Below are 26,417 nucleotides of genomic sequence, written 5' to 3' on the forward strand. Positions count from 1 at the left end.
GGCCCCAATTAAAGTAATGCTATTGGGAATAGAGAAAGATGGAAAAATTGGGGTTACTTAAGATACAATGAATAGGACTTGGTGATAAATAGATGGTGAGATTAAAGAGTTAAGAATATTCAGGTTCTAGCTTGTGCAAATGAGTGAGTGGGCAGTTAACTCATTAACTGAGAAAAGGAAGGCAGTCTAGACACGAAGTTGGAAGTGGATGGGTTGGTCCCTTTACAGAATTGGAGAGACTATATCACGATCTCTTGAAAGAACCACTTTTTATGATACATTTAAACTAATTTTTATGTCTGCAAAGAACCTGTTGCTCAAATTTGTTAAAACAGCATCAATTTTTTCAACTCATTTTAAATACATGAATTTTTAGGATTACAAATAGTCTGTGGATCCAGGAACATCGGACTGAGCATACAAAGAGGGACCTGCTCTTCCTAAAAATATCCGTCATACGTTTTGAAAGCAAACGATGAGTTCTGGGAGGACAAAATATGAATAAAAGCTATGTATTAATGTATCTTACACTCAGCAGTATTTTTTTTTTTTTTTTTTTTGAGACGGAGTTTCGCTCCTGTTGCCAAGGCTGGAGTGCAATGAATGGAGTGATCTCGGTTCACCGCAACCTCCGCCTTCCGGATTCAAGCGATTCTCCTGCTTCAGCCTCCTGAGTAGCTGGGATTACAGGCATGCGCCACCACGCCCGGCTAAGTTTTTATATTTTTAGTAGAGACAGTTTCTCCATGTTGGTCAGGCTGGTCTCGAACTCCCAACCTTAGGTGATCCGCCTGCCTCAGCCTCCCAAAGTGCTGGAATTACAGGCGTGAGCCACAGCCCCCGGCCGAACTCGGCAGTCTTAAGCACTGTGCCTCAGGACCTTGTGCATACAAAGCGTAGGGACAGAACAGACTCAGGTCTGCCTCTCCTCTGCTCCCTCCCTCCCCGGACCGGGGGTGGGGTGGGGGGGGGTGGGGGAGAGGCGGGATGAGACACAAGAGACGTTGCATCATACTCTCGCGAGACGGACGGAGCTCTTCCAGCCTCCGATTCTCCCAGCAGCACCACGGGTGCTCCCACCTGCGGAGAACTGGAGTCTGGCGATGCCCAGGGGCTTCTGGGAATTGTAGTTCCTGGCGGAATGAGGGCAACCCGCCTGGTTCCGCTCCTTCTTACGCATGCGCGACTCCGAGCTGGCCCAAGAAGTTCATACCCTTTGTGAAGCCCAGGATGGGAGGTGAGTCGGTTGTGGTGATGTCGCTCGTCTCCGCTCGGCCTCAGTGGTGGTTCCCCGGGTCGTTCTGCCCCGGGTCGGGGCTGGAGTGCGCGTTTGTTAAAGGGGCCTCGAGGGCATACCATGAGCCCCGTCCCTTCTCGCTCTAGCCTGTTCCTCTCCTCCGGGGACGCCGTTGCGCGACGGGCGGGGCAGTCGCGGGGTCCTGGGCCAGTGCCCCCAGCGCGGCAGAATTTGTCCATGCTCCCGATGCCCCAGCGCCACCTCTTCCAGGCGCCCGGTCCCCACAGTGACAGCTCCAAGCGGTAGGGACATCTCCAAGCGGTGGGGACAGACATCTGAGGACCCAGACTCAGGGATGCTGTCCCGGGCTTCCAGGGTCCAGCTCCGTAGGACCGAGGCAGATTCCACCGTGAGGAAGAAACCCGACCCAACCTGACCCAGGCCTTTCATCAGAGCCCGGGAGGGAAGCCAGGAAGTGGGACCACGAGGCCCGAGCTTCTAACTCGTCTGGCCAGAGAGGTCTGAATTGAGGTGAAGAGCAGAATCTCCAGAACAAGGAGGAGGTGGTGATCATGGAGACAGAGTTGACTGAAATGCCTGAGAAAAGAGGTGAGAATTGCGAACGTGTTGAACTTGTAGCGTGAAAGGGCGAAATTTCTGCTTCTGAAGGGAAAACCGTTGGCTCAGGGGAGGTGGCAGTTGGCTGGCTGTCTCCATTGTCTTGGGGATGGATGGGCTTTTTAAGTGAGACTGGAGGGCTTGGTATGGGAGCATTGCCCTTTCCATGGCAGCTGGACACACAGTGGACCCTTCAAAGCTATCCCCAAAATGTGAGTGAAATATTAACTTCTACGGCATAAGCAACAAAGCCTCAATTAATTCATTTTCTCACGTACTCTTCCTCCCAAATGATTATCTCATGCTAGCCTCCATTGGGGCTGAGAATTCAGCTCTTTGGTTGACAAAAATATATTGTTTTACATAGAAAAAAACAGGCATAGTAGTCAGTGACTGACTTCAATTCTACCTGACCACTTTCATGAAGGTTGTGCTGTGACCTCCTATATCAGAATTCCTCCTGGGGTGTTTGTTAGATTTCTAGATTGTACCCCAGGCTCAGCTAATGCTTATTAATAGCTGAGGTGGGGTCCAGCAATCTACATTATAAGTAAGCTTTCAGAGTGAGAACAATTGAGCTTACTTCTCTGATAATTATTTAGTATAGATTAAGCTGGGAAATTAACTGACATATTCTAATTTCTAGATCAGAGGATGCCATCTTCCAGAATGTGTTATGATTATAGCAACTGAATTTGAGCCCGGAGTAGCAGTATTCCTGTACATCCTGGGACAAGGGTCCTAGGGGGAGGCTGTTTTTGGGCTACCTTTAGTCTCAGTGTTTGTGGGGTGCACATACAAGATGTTGGAGTAGTTTTTAGACTTTATATCTGAGTTGCTAGATAAGTCGAGGCCTCATTATTACTGCTTTCTTGCCGTTAGCTCTGTCTTCCCAGGATTCTCCCGATTTCCAAGAGAAGAACACAGAAGAGGGAGAAGTGGCTGCTCTGCGCCTCACGGCCAGATCCCAGGTGAGTGAGTCTGTTGATTATTGGAATTACACCTTGTTTCTTAGAGTACAGATGTGCTCCCTTCTTTTTGGTGTGGAGTTTCTTTATCCACTAAAATCTATCTACAGAGCTGAGTTCTAAATCTAAGAGACTACTCAGGAGGCTAATGAACTCAGAAGAAAATGTTTTCTACTTACTCATAACACTGGATGGATTTCTTCCCCATTTACTGTTTATTGCCCCTCAACAGACAGGTATCAGGTAAGCAACATTTCCCTTTCTTAGCCTACTATGCTCATTTCTGTGCTTGGTAATGTGAGAAACTATTTTAAATATAATGTGGTAATATCTCTTAAAACTTGTTTCTCTAGATGAAACAGGATGTATGTGACTTTAAGTAGCAATTTAAGAAAGCACTTAAACGCTGAAGTGATTGTAAAAATAGTAAGTACTCACATAGTTCAAAGAAATGCTGGAAAAGAAAAGCCTATGAAGGCATAATTGAAAGAGTTACAATTAGAATCCAGCCCTCTGAGATGATGGAAGCTAAGGTATTATGTCTGCAACTTACTTTTATATTGTTAGCCCCTCTCTCCCAAAAGGTAAATAGACAAATATTAAGAATTTTTGAATTTAGGTGGTGATTGTGCTGTATCAGTTATTATTATATTCATCTTTAAACTTTTGTATGTTTGAAAATTTTATTAAAAGAATTTGGGACTGGGTACAATGGCTCACACCTGTAATCCCAATACTTTGGGAGGCCGAGGTGGGCAGATCACCTGAGGTCAGGAGTTCAAGACCAATCTGACCAATATGGTGAAACCTCGTATCTACTAAAAATACAAAAACTAGCTGGGTATGGCGGTGCATGCTTGTAATCCCAGCTACTCTGGAGACTGAGGCATGAGAATCTCTTGAATCCAGGAAGCAGAGGTTGCAGTGAGCTGAAATAGGGCTGCTATACTCCAGCCTGGGTGAGAGTGAGACTGTCTCAAAAAAAAAAAAAAAGAAAGAAAAGAAGTTGAGTAGGAAAAAAGAAGCTTTCCATGATGTGTATGGCATACCACAACCAGAGATTCCTCAATCAGCCTTTTCTTTGCTTCTATAATCCAAAGTTTAAAAAGTAGATGCTGCATGTTTGTAATGTTTGTAAAAGTGACTTTTCAATATCCTTTATATACTTGCCTGTCTCCATTGGCTTCTCAACTTGAAGTCTTGAAGACTTTATTAATCAAGAAGCTTTAAGTTGCAGCTAATGAAATCAATTCAAATGGGCCTAAGTTAAAAGAAGTAACTAATGATGAACAAACTGAAAAATCTAGGTCTGGCTATATCTAGGGCTCAAGCAAGAATGTTAAAGCCTGTTTCTTCATTTACTGACCTTTTCTTTTTTCTCCATGAGTTTTGTTGTCAAGCAGGTTTTTCTCCTAGTGTTGGCCTCTAACAAGTTTAGGCTTACATTTTCCTGTGTTGAAGGCCAGAGAAAAAGGGCAGATTCTCTTCTAGTCATTCTTGCAGAAGTGCTGGGATTGACTCTAATGGGGTATTAGGCTCATTCCTGGATGAGTTATTGGCCAAATCTAAGTGTAATTCTCTATAGAATACACACACACACACACACACACACACACACACACCCCTACACACACACACACGAGCATGCACACATCCCACTCATGAGTCACAGTTGGAGTCAGTACTACCTGAACTACACAGACTCAAAGTGGCCAGGCATAGTAGCTAGGGGAAAATTAGGGCACAGGTACCAGAAGTGAATATATATTTCAGTACTTTGATATTAGATTCAACACTGTTACAGCATCAAAGTGATTGAATCTATTAATGGAAAATTTTAAAAGCTTTCCTTGTTCTATTTGGATTTTATTGGATTTTAAAAATGCAATATTGCAGCTTTTTTGCTTACTAGAATTTGCCTGGGCTATTTTTTATCTTTGATTAGATTTTTTAAAATATTAAAGTTTTAATTCTTGCTCATTGTAACGAAGTGAACAACACAGATAAACAGAAATGTAAAGGTAATAATATACCAGGCGCAGTAGCTCACGCCTTCAATCCCAGCACTTTGGGAGGCCAAGTTGGACAGATCACGAGGTCAGGAGATTGAGACCATCCTGGCCAACATGGTGAAACCCCATCTCTACTAAAAATACAAAAATTAGCTGGGCGTGGCAATGCATGCCTGTAATCCCAGCTACTTGGGAGGCTGAGGCAGGAGAATCACTTGAACCCAGCAGGTGGAGGTTGCAGTGAGATGAAATTGTGCCACTGCACTCCAGTCTGGCTGCAGAGTGAGACTCCATCTTAAAAAAAACAAAACAAAACAAAAAAAAAGGTAGTGCTACTTCCCCTTCAATTTCAGTCCCTGCCTCTCCCTACTAACATTTGATGTATATTTTTCCATATTTTTTTTGTGCTTGCACTACTACATTCAGACATATGGTATACCATATTTCCTTCCATTTACCCACCAGTACCCAACCCGATGGCCTATTCAATATATAGGATGTGGCTTGAAAAACAAACAAACAAATAAAGAAAAACCTTTTGATAAGGGAAATTTTCTCATTCACATATAATACATATATTTCAAACTTTTCTTGCCATGTGATTTTTATAATTCTGTTTCCTGTGCTTTCTTGTTTCCTCTTTTGTAGTTTCCCTGCTGTTTGTGCAATGGTTTGCATTTTTGTTGTTCTTGCTTTTTCTTCTCATTGTTTAGCACTTAATCCCCAATGAAGGTTTATTTAGTTATGTATATGCAGATTCAAGGCTAAAGGTCATCTTCCTCATAATGTCTTTTCTACTTAGGGGCTACTTAGTAATGTTTACATATTATTTTATCTTAAGGGAATAATTATCTTATTTCTTAAATCTTAGATTATTTTCCCTATAGTAGCTTTACTTTGAAATAATTTTATTCGTAATAAGTGTTGCAAATAGCACAAAAAATCTGTATATGTTTCACCCAGATTTTGCAAAAATTTATATTTTACTTTGCTTTATTATTTTTTTTTCAAAACCAAGACATTCACATTGGTATAATATTATAACCTACTGACCTTATTCAGATTTCCCAGCTGTCTTATTTTTCTCTTTTTAAAATTTCTGCTTTTATATTGTAAATATTTCTGTTTTCCTATGTTTTTTGTTCTAACTTGATTTGTGTGCTCTGCTCATTTATTTGCGTTTTTCAGAAATGTAATGGAAGTGTTTAAAGCTACGAAATTTCCTCTGAGTACAGTTTTAGCCATTTAGCATTTATTTCTATTTTATTTTATCATTATTTTCATATTTTGATTTTTTTTTCAGTTATTATCAATTATTCTGTTCTATTTTTGTTTTGGGATATACTGAAATTTACTTTGTTACTTTTTGCATATGCTACATGAATGTTTAAACAGAAGATGTTTTCTATCCAGTTAGAGCATTTGGTTTATATTTACTTCAGTAACCTTAAAATATTCCTGTTGCCTATGGGTTTACTTAAAGCTGCCGGTGCAATGCAGATATATACCTATCTCCTTATGGTTTTTATATTTTTTGTCTTATAGAAGTATAATCTTATTATATTTTATACATAAATATTTATGAGTTGTATCTCACAAATTGGAGCTGTTTCCAATGTAATGCTTTTTGCCTTGAATTAATTCATGTTTAACTGGTTGCTTTTTGCTGTTTTTTCATTCCATGACTTCTCCATTTACGAGTTCTGTATTGCATTTCATCTAGTGATTGACTAGATTGACTCTGCAATTTTTTATTGACTCAGAGAAGCATTATGTAGACATGACCTTTTTTCCCTCTACTTATATTTTACTTTAATCAAACTACATTGTTGACTCATTGGTTCATATTTCAGTACTTTATTCCCCAGAAAAATTGTAGTGTCTCAATGGAGAAACCAGGGTCATCTTTTGGTTCTCATATTGAATCTAGCATAGTGTACCTGGCACATAAATGATAGTGACCCTTTATGTAAAATATTCTGAATCTGAACACCATTAGAATACTTGTTATTTATCATAGTCAGTTCCCCTGCTAAGTGCATCTCAGGCTTTTGCTCCAGGGCCAGCAGAAATTCGGTGAAGAAAGAGAGGTTACAAGGGAAAAATGTTGAAAAAAGATGTTTTATGTCTTAGGAAACAGTGACATTCAAGGATGTGGCCATGGACTTTACACCAGAGGAGTGGGGGAAGCTGGATCCTGCACAAAGGGATGTGATGCTGGAGAACTATAGGAACCTGGTCTCACTATGTAAGAATGGATTCTCATTGTGACTCTGGAATCTGCTTATGGGGACATCATTAGTTTAATGACAGTGAAATAGCTTAACAAAGCCTTCACCTGTGCATTCAGGAGTCAAAAAGTGTTAATAATTTTTGGCCGATGTTGAAAATCTGTTCCTGCTCTAGATTCTTGATGAAATGTCTATGCTTGTCTTGTATCAGGATTCTTTGGATTTAAGTGACAGAAACTTAACGACACACTCTTAAAGGGGAAAAAAATCTTGATTTTTCAGGGATCCAAATATATTATTGGGAATTTCCTTTATTTCTTAATTGATTTATTTTTGACCAATTGGCTTGGTTTTGCTCTGTATTAGCTTTATTCTTGGACTCCCGACCTCAGGTGATCTGCCCGCCTTGGCCTCCAAAGTACTTGGATTACAGGCGTGAGTCACCACGCCTGGCCCTGTATTAGCTTTATTCTTAGGATTTCCCCATGTGGCAAAGATGGCCAGTGGCAGCCCAGGGTTTTGTTATTCTTCCAGTTAGATAGCTAAGCTAAAAAAGAAACTACTTCTGTCCTGGGAGTTTCAGCAAATAAAGTCATATGCCCATTGGTGAAACAGTCTCTAGAGCCAGAGAGATGGAGTACTCTGTGGCCAGTTTTAGATCCTGGGCCTACCAGCGTGCATGCTGGTACACACATGCATGCATATGTTTGTATGATGGGCGGAGGGGACGGTTAGCCCCTCCCAAACCTCATGTAAAAAAATCCCCTAAGAAAGTGACTTCTAGTAACTGAAGAAGGAGGAAAGGGAAAACATTAGAAGATAAAAAGTTACTACCTTTACAGTTGTGTGGTGCTGCCACTGAGGTCCCACTTTTTCCTCCTTTCCTGGGGTAAGGACTACTTTTCAACATCTCTCTGAAGTTTCCTCACACAATAAGGAAATAAAGAGAAATTCCTTTCTTTTCTGATGGTTGAAAATATTTGTATTTACAAATCTAGTTGAACTTGTTACCAGGCCCAGACACTTACTGCAGATATTCATTTAGAGGTCCATCCTCCCTTACTTCAGCTTTTCCTGTAATACTTTGTTTTTGTAGATCAAGAGGTTGAGACTATATTCTGGTTTAGATATTTATACCCGTTACAAATAACTAAGTCCATCAAGTCAGGGACCATGAAAGTTGGGCATGGTGGCTCACGCTTATAATCCCAGCAGTTCCCCATTAACTTTAGAACTGCCTGGGCAGTTCCCCATTAACTTTAGAAATAAAAAATAAATTTTTATAAATTAAGAAAATAAAGAAAGTTGGAATTCACTAAGGAATATGTAACAATTCAACCTACTGGAAGAAAAAGTCCACAAATAACTTATTCCTATTACTTTCTTCTTTCTTTTTCTTTTTTTAAATGAATAGGGCTTCCAGTTTCCAAACCTGAGAACTACACCTTGGAGAATGGAAAAGAACCATTGAAGCTTGAGAGAAAAGCCCCTAAAAACAGCTATTCAGGTGAGTCAGATAGATGGGAGTCTTCAGAAATGATAGCCCAGCAGGACAACAAAGAAATGATACTTTTCAGTGCTTAAGAAAGAATATCAGAAGTACCTGTGCACCTTTATTTTTTAATTTTTTAAAAATTCTAAAGCATTTTAAGTATATACAGAAGTCCAGAAAATAAAATGACATTCATATATCCATCATTGAGATTAGACACATACTCCTGTTTTGCTTTGTTTGCCTCTTTTTGTTTCTTCCTTTCTTTTTCTTACAATATAAAATTCATAATTATACAGTTGTATGAATTTTCACCAATTTAGCACATTCATGTAACTATTGTCCAAATCAAGAAAACAGCCTCACCAGCACCCCTAGAAGAACCCTTGTGCCCCCTCTTTCAGCCCCTCCCTCCTCCCAAGGATAACGTTATCCTAACTTAGAGCACCAAGTTTTGACGGTTCTTGGACTGTCTATAAATGGAATCGTGTTGTATATACCCTTGTATCTGGCTTCCTTCACTGAGCATTAGCTGTAAGATATATCCATGTTGTTGGATGTCATGGTAGTTTATTCATTTTCATTGTTACATAATCTTTCATTTTGTTAATATACCAGTTTATTCTCCTGAAGATGAGTATTTGGATAGTTTCCAGTTTTTAGCTGTCTGAATAATGCTGCTATGTATACTTTTTAAAAGCCTTTTGGTGAACGAATGAATATATGCATTTCTTTTGGATATATACATACAAGTAGACTTGTTTTATCATAGGATAGATACATGTTCACTTTTGGTTGATGTTGCCAAAGAGGTTTCCAGAATCATTGCACCAGTTACATTCCCAGCAGCAGTCTGTGCGTTCTAGTTGTTCCACATGGTTATCAACACTTAATATTGCTCATTTTCATTTAACCATCCTTTTGAGGTGTGTGGTATTTTTTTTTAAGAAATGAAAAGTACTACATACTCAGTTTAAGCCCTTTTATTTTCGGCCAGGTGTGGTGGCTCACACCTGTAATCCCTGCACTTTGGGAGGCCGAGGTGGGTGGATCACCTGAGGTTAGGAGTTCAAGACCAGCCTGGGCAACATGGTGAAACCCCGTCTCTACTAAAAATACAAGGAGGCTGAGGCAGGAGAATTGCCTGAACCCAGGAGGCGGAGGTTGCGGTGAGCCGAGATCGCGCCATTGCACTCCAGCCTGGGTAACGAGCGAAACTCTGTCTCAAAAAAAAATAATAATAATACAAAAAATTAGCCAGGCATGGTGGCATGCACCTGTAATCCCAGTACTTGTGAGGCTGAGGCAAGAGAGTCTTGAACCCGGGAGGCAGAGGTTGCTGTGAGTCGAGATCATGCCATTGCACTCCAGCCTGGTCAAAAGAGGGAGACTCTCTCAAAAAAGAGAGAGTCAAAAAAGAGGGAGACTTTTCTCAAAAAAGAAAACAAAAACAAAAAAAGAAACCCCTTTTATTCTCTTTCTCCCCTAGAAGTAACCACCATATCTTGAAATTGGTGTGAATGATTTCAATGTTTGTGTATATGTGTGTATACAGAGACATATATACATATGTATATAAAGCAATATGTATATTTTATTATTGTACCTTATGTAGTCTAATTTTTTAATGTTCACATTATATTTTGATATTAATCTATGTTAATATATATGAATAATGTTTATTCATTTCAGCTACTGTGGAGCAGTAAGTCCATTGTATGAATAAACTGAACAGTTTTTTTTTTTGCCATTAGTAACAGTTGCAGTAATCATTCTTTTATTGATGCCTAATGTTCATCTTGAGAGCTGGTTTAGGGAGATAACTGGAAGAACAATTAGTAGATCTTAAATCATCACATGTTTAGCTTTACTAGGAGCTGCCAACAGTTGAGTTATCAGACTTGTTAATTTTTGTCAATCTGATGGATGCAAATTGATGTTTTAAAATTTTCATTTCTCTGAGTGATAAATATGAGTTTCAGCATTTCATGTCTGTTAGCTATTCAAGTTTCTTCTTTTGAGTTACCTGTTGATACCCTTTGCCTATTTTTTGAGATTGGGCTTTTCTCTTGATTTGGTGGATTCTTCATATATTTTAGGTGCTAATATATGACAGAAGTAGCATTGCAAATCAGTGAGAAGAAATTGGTTCTTCCAATCTTTGGCTTATTTATTTTCTGGTGTCTTAGGAATATAGAATTTTGATTTTTTTTTTTTTAACATTGTTTTTTGTTAATTCTCTACCTACTTTATCCCAGTGTCAGAAATATAATCTTTATTTTATTCAAAAATGTTCAATTTTGTTTTATGGGTATTTATTTTTGTATATGGTAGAAATAGGAAAACTAATTTTGTCTTTTTCCATGCTTAAAAGTAAGTCGCTGGTCGCGGTGGCTCACGCCTATAATCCCAGCACTTTGGGAGGCCAAGGTGGGTGGGTCACGAGGTCAAGAGATTGAGACCATCCTGGTCAACAAGGTGAAACCCCGTCTCTACTAAAAAATACAAAAATTAGCTGGGCATGGTGGTGCACGCCTGTAGTCCCAGCTACTCAGGAGGCTGAGACAGGAGAATTGCTTGAACCCAGGAGGCGGAGGTTGCGGTGAGCCGAGATCACGCCATTGTACTCCAGCCTGGGTAACAAGAGCGAAACTCCGTCTCAAAAAAAAAAAAAACCAGTAAGTCCAGCATTGTTCATTGAATAACCTTCTGTTACTGATTTGTAATGCTACTTTTGGTAAACCCAGTTCCCCTGTATACTTGGTTCTGTTTCTTGTCTCTCTGGTTTACTTGTCTGTCTATGTCGAATATCATACTATTCTAATTACTATACTTAGTAGTATTTATAGCTCATAAAGAAAACCCTTCCTGGATATTCTTTTTTTTTTTAATGTTATACTTTTGAATATTGAAAGTTTTAAAATCTTTTCCTGTGATTATGAATATGTCCCTTTCTCCTCATAGACCTATCAGTTTCTGTGACTTGCGCACTCACCACCCATCTCCCTTTCTTGGGGTATTGCAGTTTTCATGGTGATCTGTTAAAAGATCCTTATATATGAGGTTTTTACCTTTTGATATGTTACAGGTATTTTTTCTAGTTTTCGCCTTTCAGTTTTGCTGTATGTTTTGATTTACAAATTCAATGTTTTACAGTCTTTTTGTCCTGCCTTTTCAGTACTGCTTAAAACGTTTTTCATCACCCCAAGGTTATGTAAATTCTTTAAATTCTTTTTTTTTTTTAATTGCATTTTAGGTTTTGGGGTTCATATGAAGAACATGCAAGATTGTTGCATAGGTACACACATGGCAGTGTGATTTGCTGCCTTCCTCCCCATCACCTATATCTGGCATTTCTCCCCAGGCTATCTCTCCCACCTCCCCACCCCCGTTGTCCCTCCCCTATTTCCCCTCAACAGACCCCAGTGTGTGATGCTCCCCTCCCTGTGTCCATGTGTTCTCGTTGTTCAACACCCACCTATGAGTGAGAACATGCGGTGTTTGATTTTCTGTTCTTGTGTCAGTTTGCTGAGAATGATGGTTTCCAGGTTTATCCGTGTCCCTACAAAGGACATGAACTCACCGTTTTTTAAGGATGCATAGTATTCCATGGTGTATATGTGCCACATTTTCCCTGTCCAGTCTATCATCAATGGGCATTTGGGTTGGTTCTGGGTCTTTGCTATTGTTAACTGTACTGCAGTGAACATTCATGTGCATGTGTCCTTATAGTAGAACGATTTATAATCCTTTGGATATATACCCAGTAATGAGATTGCTGGGTCAAATGGAATTTCTATTTCTAGGTCCTTGAGGAATCGTCACACTGTCTTCCACAATGGTTGAACTAATTTACACTCCCACCAACAGTGTAAAAGTGTTCCTATTTCTCCACATCCTCTCCAGCATCTGTTGTCTCCAGATTTTTTAATGATCGCCATTCTAACTGGCGTGAAATGGTATCTCAATGTGGTTTTGATTTGCATTTCTCTAATGACCAGTGATGATGAGCATTTTTTCATGTGTTTGTTGGCCTCATGTACGTCTTCTTTTGAAAAGTGTGTGTTCATATCCTTCACCCACTTTTGAATGGGCTTGTTTGTTTTTTTCTTGTAAAGCCATTTTAGTTCTTTGTAGATTCTGGATATCAGCCCTTTGTCAGATGGGTAGATTGCAGAAAATTTTTCCCATTCTGTTGGTTGCTGATTCATTCTAATGACTGTTTCTTTTGCCGTGCAGAAGCTGTGGAGTTTGATTAGGTCCCATTTGTCTATTTTGGCTTTTGTTGCCAATGCTTTTAGTGTTTTGGTCATGAAGTCTTTGCCTACGCCTATGTCCTGGATGGTTTTGCCTAGATTTTCTTCTAGGGTTTTTATGGCGTTGGGTCTTATGTTTAAGTCTTTAATCCATCTGGAGTTAATTTTAGTGTAAGGTGTCAGGAAGGGATCCAGTTTCTGCTTTCTGCACATGGCTAGCCAGTTTTCCCAACACCATTTATTAAACAGGGAATCCTTTCCCCATTGCTTGTTTTTGTCAGGTTTATCAAAGATCAGATGGTTGTAGATGTGTGGTGTTGCCTCTGAGGCTTCTTTTCTGTTCCATTGGTCTATATCTCTGTTTTGGTACCAGTACCATGCTGTTTTGATTACTGTAGCCTTGTAGTATAGTTGGAAGTCCAGTAGTGTGATGCCTCCAGCTTTGTTCTTTTTGCTTAAAATTGACTTGGCTATGCGGGCTCTCTTTTGAGATAATATGAAGTTTAAGGTGGATTTTTCCAATTCTGTGGTGAAGGTCATTGGTAGCTTGATGGGGATAGCGTTGAATCTGTAAATTACTTTGGGCAGTATGGCCATTTTCACAATATTGATTCTTTCTAACCATGAGCATGGAATGTTTCTTCATCTGTTTGTGTCCTCTCTTATTTCATTGAGCAGTGGTTTGTAGTTCTCCTTTAAGAGATCCTTTATGTTCCTTGTTAGTTGTATTCCTAGGTATTTTATTCTCTTTGTAGCAATTGTGAATGGTAGTTCATTCTTGATTTGGCTCTCTTTAAGTCTGTTATTGGTGTATAGGAATGCTTGTGATTTTTGCACATTGATTTTGTATGCTGAGACTTTGCTGAAGTTGCTTATCAGTTTCAGGAGATTTTGGGCTGAGACGATGGGGTGTTCTAAATATACAATCACGTCATCTGTAAATAGAGACAATTTGACTTCCTTCTTTCATAATTGAATACCTTTTATTTCTTTTTCTTGCCTGATTGCTCTGGCTAGAAATTCCACTACTATATTGAATAGGAGTGGTGGGAGAGGGCATCCTTGTCTAGTGCCAGATTTCAAAGGGAATGCTTCCAGTTTTTACCAATTCAGTATGATATTGGCTGTGGGTTTTTCGTAAATAGCTTTTATTATTTTGAGATACGTTTCATCAATACCTAGTTTATTGAGGGTTTCTAGCATAAAGGGCTGTTGAATTTTGTCAAAGGCTTTCTCTGCATCAATTGAGATAATCATGTGGTTTTTGTTTTTGGTTCTGTTTATGTGGTGAATTATGTTTGTAGACTTGCATATGTTGAACCAGCCTTGCATCCCCGGGATGAAGCCTACTTAATCATGGTGGATAAGATTTTTGATGTGCTGTTGCAATCGGTTTGCTAGTATTTTATTGAAGATTTTTGCTTCTATGTTAATCATGGATATTGGCCTGAAGTTTTCTTTTCTTGCAAGTCTCTGCCGGGTTTTGGTATCAGGATGATGTTGGTCTCATAAAATGATTTGGGAAGGATTCCTTCTTTTTGGATTGTTTGGAATAGTTTCAGAAGGAATGGTACCAGCTCCTCTTTGTATGTCTGGTGGAATTTGGCTGTGAACCCATCTGGACCTGGGCTTTTTTTGGTTGGTAGGCTATTAATTGCTGCCTCAACTTCTGCCGTTGTTATTGGTCTATTCAGGGTTTTGACTTCTTCCTGGTTTAGGCTTGGGAGGATGCAAGTGTCCAGGAATTTATCTCTTTCTTCCAGGTTTACTAGTTTATGTGCATAGAGTTGTTTGTAATAATCTCTGATGATGGTTTGTATTTCTGTGGAATCTGTGGTGATATCCCCTTTATTGTTTTTTATTGCATCTATTTGATTATTCTCTCTTTTCTTTTTTATTAATCTGGCTAGTGGTCTATTTTGTTGATCTTTTCGAAAAACCAGCTCCTGGATTTATTGATTTTTTGAAGGGTTTTTCGTGTCTCTATCTCCTTCAGTTCTGCTCTCTGTTATTTCTTGTCTTCTTTTTTTTTTTTTTTTTTGAGACAGAGTTTCGCTCTTGCTACCCAGGCTGGAGTGCAATGGTGCGATCTCGGCTCACCGCAACCTCCGCCTCCTAGGTTCAGGCAATTCTCCTGCCTCAGCCTCCTGAGTAGCTGGGATTACAGGCACGCGCCACCATGCCCAGCTAATTTTTTGTGTTAGTAGAGACGGGGTTTCACCATGTTGACCAGGATGGTCTCGATCTCTTGACCTCGTGATCCACCCGCCTCGGCCTCCCAAAGTGCTGGGATTACAGGCTTGAGCCACCGCGCCCGGCTATTTCTTGTCTTCTGCTAGGTTTTGAGTTTTTTTGATCTTGCTCCTCTAGCTCTTTCAATTTTGATGATAGGGTGTCGATTTTAGATCTTTCCTTGCTTCTCATGTGGGTATTTATTGCTATATATTTTCCTCTAGACACTGCTTTAAATGTGTCCCAGAGATTCTGGTACATTGTGTCTTTGTTCTCGTTGGTTTCAAAGAACATGTTTATTTCTGCCTTCATTTCATTGTTTATCCAGTCAACATTCAAGAGCCAGTTGTTCAGTTTCCATGAAGCTGTACAGTTCTTAGTTTCTGAATTCTGAGTTCTAACTTGATTGCACTGTGGTCTGAGAGACTGTTATGATTTCCGTTCTTTTGCATTTGCTAAGGAGTGATTTACTTCCTTCAGTTTTAGAGTAGGTGTGATGTGGTGCCGAGAAGAATGTATATTCTGTGGATTTGGGGTGGAGAGTTCTGTAAATGTCTATTAGATTTGCTTGGTCCAGGCTTGAGTTCAAGTCCTGGATATCCTTGTTAATTTTCTGTCTCTTTGATCTGTCTAATATTGACAATGGGGTGTTAAAGTCTCCCACTATTATTGTGTGGGAGTCTAAGTCTCTTTGTAAGTCATTGAGAACTTTCTTTATGTATCTGGGTGCTTCTGTATTGGGTACGTGTATATTTAGGATTGTTAGCTCTTCTTGTTGCATTGATCCTTTTACCATTATGTAATGTCCTTCTTTGTCTCTTTTGATCTTTGTTGGTTTAAAGTCTATTTTATCAGAGATGAGAATTGCAACTCTTGCTTTTTTTTCCTCTCCATTTGCTTGGTAAATCTTCCTCCATCCCTTTATTTTGAGCCTTTGTGTATCCTTGCATGTGAGATGGGTTTCCTGGATACAGCACACCGATGGGTTTTGGCTTTTTATTCAATTTGCCAGTCTGTGTCTTTTGATTGGGGTGTTTAGCCCATTTACATTTAGGGTTAATATTGTTATGTGTGAATTTGATCCTGCCATTTTGATACTAGCTGGCTGTTTTGCCTGTTAGTTGATGCAGTTTCTTCATTGTGTCTATGCTCTTTACCATTTGGTATGTTTTTGGAGTGGCTGGTACTGGTTGTTCCTTTCTATGTTTAGTGCTTCTTTCAGGAGCTCTTGCAAAGCAGGCTTGGTGGTGATGAAATCTCTGAGTACTTGCTTGTTCATAAAGGATTTTATTTCTCCTTCACTTATGAAGCTTAGTTTGGCTGGATATGAAATTCTGGGTTGAAAGTTCTTTTCTTTAAGGAAGTTGAATATTGGCCCCCACTCTCTTCTGGCTTGTAGGGTTTCTGCTGAGAGATCTGCTGTGAGTCTGATGGGCTTCCCTTTGTGGATAACCCAACCTTTCTCTCTGGCTGCTCTTAGCATTTTCTCCTTCATTTCAACCCTGGTGAATCTGACGATTATGTGCCTTGGGGTTGCTCTTCTTGAGCAATATCTTTGTGGTGTTCTCTGTATTTCCTGGACTTGAATATTAGCCTGCCTTGCTAGGTTGGGGAAGTTTTCCTGGATAATATCCTAAAGAGTATTTTCCAGCTTGGATTCATTCTCTCCATAACATTCAGGTACACCTATCAAACGTAGATTAGGTCTTTTCACATATTTCTTGGAGACTTTGTTCATTCCTTTTTACTCTTTTTTCCCTAATCTTGCCTTCTTTTTTTATTTCGTTGAATTGATCTTCGACCTCTGATATCCTTTCTTCTGCTTGGTCAATTTGGCTGTTGAAATTTGTGTATGCTTCGCGAAGTTCTCGTGTTGTGTTTTTCAGCTCCATCAATTCACTTATATTCCTCTCTAAGTTGTTTATTCTCGTTACCATTTCATCAAATCTTTTTTCAAGGTTCTTAGTTTCTTTGCATTGGGTTAGAATATGTTCTTTTAGCTCAGCGAAGTTTCTTATTACCCACCTTCTGAAGCCCGATTCTGTAAATTCATCACATTCATTCTCTATCCAGCCTTGTTCCCTTGCTGGTGAGGAGTTGTGATCCCTTGTAGGAGGAGAGGTGTTCTGGTTTTGAGTGTTTTCATCCTTTTTGCACTGGTTTCTTCCCATCTTTGTAGATTTATCCACATGTCATCTTTGTAGTTGTTGGCTTTCAGATTGGGTCTCTGAGTAGACGTCCAGTTTGTTGATGATGAAGTTATTTCTTTCTGTTTCTTAGTTTTCCTTCCAACATTCAGGCCCCTCTGCTGTAGGACTGCTAAGGTCCACTCCAGGCCCTGCTTGCCTGGGATCACCTGCAGTGGCTGCAGAGCAGTAAGGGTTGCTGCCAGTTTCTTCTGCTATCTTTGTCCCAGAGGGATACCTGCCCGACGTCAGTCTGAGCTCTCCTTTATGAGGTGACTCTTTGGATATATGGGGGTCAGGGCGCTGCTTGAGACAGTCTGTCCTTTATAGGAGCTCAAGTGCTGACCTGTGAGCTCCGTTGTTCATTCAGAGCTGCTGGGCAGGTATGTTTAAGTCTGCTGCAGCAGAACTCATAAACCCCCTTTTTTTTTTGTCCCCAGATGCTCTGTCCTGGGGAGTTAGGGCTTTGTTTATAAGTTTCTGTTGTGCTGCTGCCTTTTTTCAGGGCTGCCCTGCCCAGTGAGGAGGCAGCCTAGTCACTGTCTGCCTGCAGAGGCTTTGCTGAGCTACTGTGGGCTCTGCCCAGCTGCCGTGTGAACTTCTCTGCAGTCCTGTTTATGCGGGTATAGTTAGAACTGCCTCGGCAGTGGCGGCCCACCTCTGTAATGGCGGACTCTCTCTGTAATGGTGGGCTGCCTCAGCAATGGCGGACTGCCTCAGCAATGGTGGACTATCTCCGTAGTGGTGGACTGCCTCGGTAATGGCGGACGCCCCTCCCCCACAGAGCTGGACCGTCCCGGGTTCAGCTGTGCTTGCTGTGAAACACTCAACCCAGAGCATTTCAGATTGCTGTTTTTTTGTGGGGGTGGGACCAGCCGAGCCTGATCACCTCTCTCCCTGTCTCAGACCCCTTTGTTGTTTTTTTTTTAGTTGAACAGGCGACTTTGTCTCCCAGGTGTTCCAGTCGCCTGTTGGAGGCACCGGGATCTGTGTGATTTCCTGTGCAGCGACCTACTGAGCTGGCTGAAACAGCCATGCTGAAATTCATGGCACTTTTCCGTCTGGGAATCTCCTGGCCTGGCTCCCTATTTCAGTCCCCTTTTTTGTCAGTTGAATGGGCAACTCTGTCTCCCAGGAGCTCCAATCGCCAGCTAAAATGGCGCCCGGACCTGTGTATTTTGTGCAGAGACCCGTGGCTCCAGGGCGCTGGCCAAAACAGCTGCACCGGCCAAAACAGCCACGCTGGCGACCCGTGGGGCTCCTCCGCCTGGGAATCTCTTGGCCTGTAGGCAATAAAAATCTGTCTGTAAATGCGGCGTGCACTCACCCTCCAGGCTTTCGCTGGGAGCTGCAATCCTGAGCTGCTCCTAATTGGCCATCTTGGATCTCCTGCCAAATTCTTTAAATTCTTAATCCATTTGGAATTGCCTCTTACTTCTCTGAGTGTATCTTCTTTGCCTTCTTTTTGAACAATTAAATGTTTAAATTGCTCAAAATTTGATTTTAATCTCCCCTCCTTTTGTATGCGTGGAGTCATAAACTTGAGTACTTACATGGGCCAGGAGGAAATATCAGTGAGTTAAGCAAAAAAGGTGGAAACTGGTGAACTAGAGGAGTAGAGGCCTCAACTGAAAGGAGTAGCCATTACTCCATTAGCTCTAGCTCAAGGGCTGGCAAGCTTTTTGTGTAAAGGGCTAGATAGTAAATAATTAGGCTTTGTGGGACATGGTCTCTGCAGTCACTCAATCTGCCGCAGAAGCATGAAAGCAGCCCTAGACAATATGTGCATGAATGTAATACATGCATGAATGGGTGTGTCCCAGTAAGAATTTATTTAGAAAAGTAGACAGCAGGCTGTAGTTGCCAATCCCTGCTCTAAATGGTTGTCATTCAGTATGTTTCAGTTTTTTTTCAAAAGAGAAACCCCAAATTTTCATTTATCTGTAATCTTTCTATTTTTAAACATGGGTAACTAATGTTAAAAGTTTGTATAAACAGTGTGGGCCAAAGAAAACATGCCAAGGGTCAGATTTGGCCATAATCAACTGTTTGCAGCCTTTACTTACTCCTTCATTAGTCTCATCCTTCCCACAACCAGTTACCTTCTTTCAAAATGAGTCCCAAATACAACATGTTTAAAACTGAATGTCTAAAATAAGTCTAAATTTCCCATTCCCCCTATCAGGATCCTTTTTCCGTAATTGTTTTAATGGTACTTATTGTCATCAAATTGTACATGCCAGAAATCTATGAACAGTCTTTACATCTCCCCCTCTCTTCTTTATCCAGTTCATCACTGTGTTTACTTAATTATATTCTAAGTATTTCTTCACTGTTAATTTCCCTTTTTATATTTTTTGTTTGCCTGGAATACTGTGATACGCTTTCTGATTCCACCTTTGCCCTCAATACTTCATTCTCAACACTGTAGTGAGAGTGATATTTTCATAATCAAATCTGATCTTGTCATCACTCTGTTTGAAACATGTCAGTGGCTTCTCACTGCCTTTAGGGTAACAGATAAAACCCTGCAGATCATCTACAGAATCTTGTGAAATCTGGCTTTTACTCATTATCCCAGCCTCATTTCACAGCTAACTCTTCTTCCATTTCTGTGCTCTAGTGTAGCAATTCTGAATGCTTTGGCATTAAAGGACCTACTGTAACTATAAAAATTATTAAAGACCCTAAAGGTGTTTCATTTATGTGGGTTGTGTCTACCAATAGTTACTATACTACAAGTTAAAACTGAGAAAAATTTTAAGTTACTAGCGAATTCATCTACAAATAATTGACCAAGTGTGGTGGTCCACACTTGTAATCCCAGTGCTTTGGGATGCCAAGGTGGGTGGGTCTGTTGAGCCCAGGAGTTAGAGACCAGCCTGAGCAATACAGTGAGACCCATCTCTTAAAAGAAAAATAGAAATAAACAGTTAAAACCTGTTACATGTTACCATAGTATAATTTTTATTTTAAAAAACCCAGCTATTTTATTTAACAAAAAAACAATTTTATTAAGAAGTATGGAATTGTTTTATACTTTTGCCAATCTGTTTAATCTCATAAATAGAAGATAACTATATTCTCACAACTGTTTCTGAATGCAACTTGATATGATATGTTGTTCTGGTTGACATGTATGAAGAAAATCCAGCATCGTACAGATGTAAGTTGGAAAAGGAAGGAGCATTTTATATTCTTTTCAGGTCATTATGGCTATTCTTTGAAACAGCTCCAAAACTGAACAAGTGGTACTTTCTGAAAGACTAGGTACAATGTGGAATCTGAACCCACATCCATGAATTTTTCATATATTAAAATGTATCAATCTTTTGGATTGGTTCACTAAATTATGCAGATCTATATTGACATTTTACATTGTGCAATATTTTAAAATATTATAACTTTTAGTATCATAACTGACCTTATCAGAAGTTTTAAGAAGCCATCAAGCTCTTGGTGGTAGATAAAAGTTTTCCACAACTCGTAATTTCTGCCTGAAACTGTCTGCCAAATACCCAAGTTAGATAACATAGTTTGCCATTCAGTCATTCTTTCGGGGAAAGTGGTGGTCTCTGAAACAAGTGGTAGGTTCAGCTCACAACTCAAATGATTACATGGTGGTTTTTCTTAAGATGACTATTGTTCTTTGGTATAAACAGAATTGTCTTATAAATATTTCCTATTTCATTAACCTTGAATATTAAAAAGGCATTTGGGCCAGGCGCAGTGGTTCATACCTGTAATCCCAGCACTTGGGAGGCTGAGGTGGGCGGATCACAAGGTCAGGATTTCGAGACCAGCCTGGCCAACATTGTGAAACCCCATCTCTATTAAAAATACAAAAATTAGCTGGGTGTGGTGGCACATGCCTGTAGTCCCAGCTACTCAGGAGGCTGAGGCAGGAGAATCACTTGAACCCGGGAGGCGGAGGTTGCAGTGAGCCAAGATTGCACCACTGCACTCCAGCCTGGGTGACAGAGTCAGACTCTGTCTCAAAAGAAAAAAAAAGGCATTTCAAGGGTTGAAATTCAATGAAATTAATAATGTTTATGCTTCCTTAGACATTTTAAAATAAAACTGGCTTTTTTTTTAAACCAAGAGTACATGATGGGGAAGAATACAATGACTGCTAGTAAGTTTAGTATCATTTTCTTGATTTGTGCTAAGTTGTTAGCAATTTTACCATTACTTTTACAACATCATTGAAAATGTTGAGACAATGAAAAAGGCAAGTAACATCTAAATGTTATTTTGAAAGGAGTTTTCAACTTACAGTTTCCCAGGGGTTCATAGACCGTACTTGAAGATCTTTACCTCTACTTACCTATACAAGCCTTGTATCAATTTATGTTTTCTTTATTTAACAAACACTTATGTAGCACTTATGCTATGTCAGAGTTTTAAGTGCTTCATAAATATTTGCATTTAATGCTCATTAAAGTAGGTATTACTAGCATTCCTTGTGAGATGGGTACTGTCATTGCCCCCTCTTACATGTAAGGTAACTGAAGTAGAGAGGTTAAATAACTTACCCAGTATTACACAGATAGTAAGTGGCAGAACTGCAATTCACATTTTGCTTGTGAATGTTAGATTGAATTCTTTCTTCCTCTATGTGCATAGTGACTTTTTCCCCAGTGACTAGTTCGGAGCCTAGTACATGGAAGATATTCTATAAATATTTGTTGAATAAAATGAATAGAAGATAAATTGATGAATGAATAGAATTTATTTGAGTGTATGAAATGAGTGACTCATCTAACTTAATTTTATTCTAATAGTTAATCAGTTGCCGTGGCATCACTGGAGAAACAAATCTATGTTTTGTTCACTGACTGAAATATCACCATCATATTATCTTTTATTCTTATATATACTTTATTTCTGTATTTGCTCTTCTATTTTACTCCTCTGTTTATTTCTTTGAACTACACTGTTTAAAATATTTTATCTCAACTGGGCACAGTGGCTCACACCCTTAATCCCAGCACTTTGGGAAGGCCAGGTGGGCAGATCACTTGAGGTCAGGAGTTTGAGACCACCCTGACCAAAATGGAGAAGCCCCGTCTCTGCTAAAAATACAAAATTAGTTGGGCGTGGTGGCACATGCCTGTAATCCCAGCTGCTGGAGAGGCTGAGGCAGGAGAAGCACTTGAACCCAGGAGGTGGAGGTTACAGTGAGCTGAAATCATACCATTGCACTCCAGCCTGGGCAACAAGAATGAAACTCTGTCTCAGAAAAATAATAATTTCTATAAATCAGCTTTATATTTGAAATAAAAATTCTATATTTATATTAGATATATTTAGAGAGGTTAAGTTCCCATCTCTGCCTTCTCTCCCCTGTTCTGATGTTTTTCCTGTAGGTACAAATTTTTACTAGTTTTCCATTTATCCTGTTTTGTTTTTATATTTGAAAATGTAACAAAATAGTGTATGTATTTGTGCCCACTTTTTTCTTTATAAAAAAGTAGCAAACTATGTATGCTTATTTTTATCTTGCTTTTTGTATTTAAGCTTATATATCCTGGTGGACACTTTATAGCAATATATAAAAATCTTTGTCATTTTTTAAGGAGTTGCATAGTACTCCATTGTATGTATCCACTATATTCAATCATTCCTGTATAGTAAGATATGTGAGATGTTATCAGTCTTTTGCTACTTCAATTAGTGCTTCAATGAATAGCCTTGTGCATGTATCATTTCATATATTTGTCATTATGCCTTTAGGAGATCATAGGAGGTTTTTGATCAGGGAAATGTTACAAAAGCATTGTTAGGAAGATTAAACTGGCAATGGAATACATATTTGGATGTGAGTAGGATTGGAATATTGAAAATTTAGAAGGCATAACTGTACTCTACACTGAGATGGTTGTATGCCTAGAAATTTATTACAACAAGTATGTATGCTATAAAATGTTGTTTTTCCCCATCCTGATCTGTGTACTCATTGCCTGCTCATCCATGGATATATTGCTTTATCTTTATTGGCATCTCTGCTCTTACATTTCTTGTCATCTCTCCCATCTTCTGATTCTCCTGGATAGAATGTACTCATTTTCTCTGCATATTCTGAGCATTTGTTTCCCTCCATTTGTTTCTCTTTGCAAATCATCTAAGAGTCAAATCCACTTGCTCCTTGAAGGCATGCTTTTCACTTTCATTAACTCTTACCTATTACAGAACTGCCTTTTTGTTGAGCACAGAAAACGAAGGAAATTTGCATTTCCAATGTCTTTCAGACATGAAGACTAGACCAGAGAGCAAGGATTCAACTTCAGTGCAAGATTTTTCCAAAGCAGAATCATGCAAAGTTGCAATAATAGACAGACTGACAAGAAATAGTGTCTGTGACTCCAACTTGGAAGCAGCTCTTGAATATGAAAATTGGTTAGAGAATCAGCAAGGAGATGGGGAGAGACATTTGAGAGAAATGTTCACTCACATGCATTCACTCTCTGAGGAAACAGACCATGAGCATGATGTGTATTGGAAAAGCTTCAATCAGAAGTCTGTCCTTATCACTGAAGACAGAGTTCCCAAAGGATCTTATGCCTTCCATACACTTGAAAAAAGATTGAAACAAAAATCAAACTTAATGAAAAAGCAGAGAACTTATAAAGAGAAAAAACCTCATAAATGTAATGATTGTGGTGAACTCTTCACCTACCATTCAGTGCTTATTCGACACCAGAGAGTCCATACTGGAGAGAAACCCTATACCTGCAATGAATGTGGGAAATCTTTTAGCCACAGAGCTAATTTAACTAAACACCAGAGAACTCATACTAGAATTCTCTTTGAATGCAGTGAATGCAAGAAAACCTTTACAGAAAGCTCATCCCTTGCAACACATCAGAGAATTCACATTGGAGAGAGACCTTATGAATGCAATGAATGTGGGAAAGGTTTTAATCGAAGTACACATCTTGTGCAGCATCAGTTGATTCATACTGGAGTGAAGCCTTATGAATGTAATGAATGTGATAAAGCTTTTATTCATTCATCAGCACTCATTAAACATCAAAGAACTCATACTGGAGAGAAACCTTATAAATGTCAAGAATGCGGGAAAGCCTTTAGCCATTGCTCATCCCTAACGAAGCATCAGAGAGTTCATACTGGAGAAAAGCCATATGAATGCAGTGAATGTGGAAAAACATTTAGTCAGAGCACACATCTTGTTCAACATCAAAGAATTCATACTGGAGAGAAACCCTATGAGTGTAATGAATGTGGGAAAACCTTCAGCCGGAGCTCAAATTTTGCTAAACATCAAAGAATTCATATTGGAAAGAAACCATACAAATGTAGTGAGTGTGGAAAAGCCTTCATTCATTCATCAGCTCTTATTCAACATCAGAGAACTCACACTGGAGAGAAACCCTTTAGATGTATTGAGTGTGGAAAAAGCTTTAAGTGCAGTTCATCTCTCATCAGACATCAAAGAGTTCACAGTGAAGAGAAGCCCTAAAAAATTACTGAATGTGAAAAGATGTATTGGTTTTATCACTATGTTAAATACTTGAGTGTTTAGGTGGAAGACCCATCCATATGCATGTGAGGACCAATTCTCTATGCATCTAATTTCATTTATAATACATAGTTTTGAGCCATAGACAGGTTCCTTATGTACATTAATTTGATAACTATGAAATCTAGCCAGCAATTTCAAAATTTTAATCTCCAACCTCTCAAATAGCTATTTGTAGAAATTCAAGAAGTCCCTGAGAGTGGGTAGCAGTACAAACATTGTAAATTCTAGTTTTCCCCACTCTGGGTTATGTCAGAGCTTTGTTGTAGCCGCTCACTTTGTAAGGAAATTCTTATTGGGTAGGTTAGGCTGAGGGCTTATATCCTTATCAGGAAGACATAGTGTTGTTATTTATTACTCTGTGAGTCCCAAGTAGAGATCTAGATATACATATGGTGTAATTCCTCCAGACTGTCATTTCTTTTATATTAGCCATAAAAAAACAAAAAGGCAGGGTTGAAAGTCGTTAGGATTCCCTTCCTCCCCCAACAAGTTGCTGTCCAATTTGATGACCGTAACTAGGATGTATAATATTTACAGATGATTCTAAGTTATGTTCACATGGATTATGTTCATCATTGATTTATATCATTGTTATCCCTCTATTGTGGTAACCTTCTTTGATTTTCCATTTCCCTTGGAGTTTATGTGAAGTAACGAATGAATCAAAATCTTAACAGTGGTTGTTGATCAAGTCCTTATTTTCTTATCCTTGGCAGTGAATGAATCCTTGGTTTTCTATAATCGAAGTGTCAGGGAGACTTCATTTCTCTACTTCTATAAGCTGTGTTTTGTCCATTTGAGAAAAAGCTCCAGGGATATTGAGGATCTGAAAAGTTGATGGGTTCAGTGTGTTATTATATTTAGGGTCCCAGTAAAGAAGAACTGAAGCAACTGTGAGACACCAGGGCATACTTCCCTGTATGACTGGAAAACAGGTACAGAAAATAGTTCACAGGATAGTCCTCAATTGACTTGCTTGAGGATAAGCAGCTTCCCTTTATGAAGAAGTTGCCATTTCTCTGGCCTTAATATTTACCTGCTTTTTGTTGTTGTTGTTTATATTAGTTCAATCTCATACTGCTATAAAGAAATGCTTGAGACTGGGTAATTTATAAAGAAAAAATGTTTAATTAGCTAATGGTTCCATGGGCTGTACAGGAGGTATGACTAGGGAGGCCTCAGGAAGCATTTACTCATGGCAAAAGGCAGAGCCAGAGCAGGTATCTTCACAGGGATGGAAGAGAGAGAGGGAAGGTGCTACCCACTTTTTAATCAAATCTCATGAGAACTCTATATCATGAGACAGCACTAGAGGGAATGGTGTGAAGATTCTTGAGAAACTACCTGCATGATCCAGTCACCTTGCACCAGGCCCCACCTCCAACACTGGGGATTACAATTCAACATGAGATTTGGGTGGGGACACAGATCTAAACCATATCATTGTCATTCTCTATATGTTGGTTGGTCTTTATCCGAGACCCCTGAAGAAGGTAGACAAATCATGAAACCCCAGTGACATAGTAGCATAAGTTACATTGGTGACCAAAGACTGGTAGGGGAATTGGAAACAATGCAAAAGGTCAAATAAAGATTTAGCAAAACACTATACAAATGTCAATGTTTTCTTATTCTATAA

The 26,417-nt window shown here is 39.4% G+C and overlaps 1 protein-coding gene across 2 annotated transcripts; it reads left to right on the forward strand.

The window, feature by feature from the left end:
• Nucleotides 1–1,136: 1,136 nt before the first annotated feature.
• On the forward strand, nt 1,137–26,200 carry ZNF286A (zinc finger protein 286A). 2 transcript variants are annotated; one of them, XM_012444309.3, is made up of 6 exons: nt 1,137–1,237; nt 1,613–1,846; nt 2,738–2,826; nt 6,969–7,083; nt 8,481–8,573; nt 23,484–26,200. In XM_012444309.3, the coding sequence occupies exons 2-6, from the start codon at nt 1,810–1,812 to the stop codon at nt 24,713–24,715; spliced, it is 1,566 nt and encodes a 521-aa protein (XP_012299732.1). In that variant the 5' UTR covers nt 1,137–1,237; nt 1,613–1,809; the 3' UTR covers nt 24,716–26,200. The 2 variants fall into 2 exon arrangements, with proteins under 2 accessions (XP_012299732.1, XP_012299733.1); XM_012444310.3 differs by lacking the exons at nt 1,137–1,237; nt 1,613–1,846 and adding an exon at nt 2,934–3,066 and having other exon boundaries at nt 2,737–2,826.
• The last annotated feature ends 217 nt before the right edge of the window (nt 26,201–26,417 follow it).

The sequence above is a fragment of the Aotus nancymaae genome, unplaced genomic scaffold (genome assembly GCF_030222135.1).
Source record: "Aotus nancymaae isolate 86718 unplaced genomic scaffold, 86718_ANA_hifiasm-v0.15.2.pri h1tg000018l, whole genome shotgun sequence".
NCBI lineage: Eukaryota > Metazoa > Chordata > Mammalia > Primates > Aotidae > Aotus > Aotus nancymaae.

Bases quoted from the DNA above. Each gene is read 5' to 3' on its own strand.
- ZNF286A (XM_012444309.3), top strand. From the start codon at position 1,810: ATGGAGACAGAGTTGACTGAAATGCCTGAGAAAAGAG. The intron at 1,847-2,737 runs GTGAGAATTGCG...TCTTGCCGTTAG, and splicing joins TGAAATGCCTGAGAAAAGAG to CTCTGTCTTCCCAGGATTCT. The intron at 2,827-6,968 runs GTGAGTGAGTCT...TTTATGTCTTAG, and splicing joins GCCTCACGGCCAGATCCCAG to GAAACAGTGACATTCAAGGA.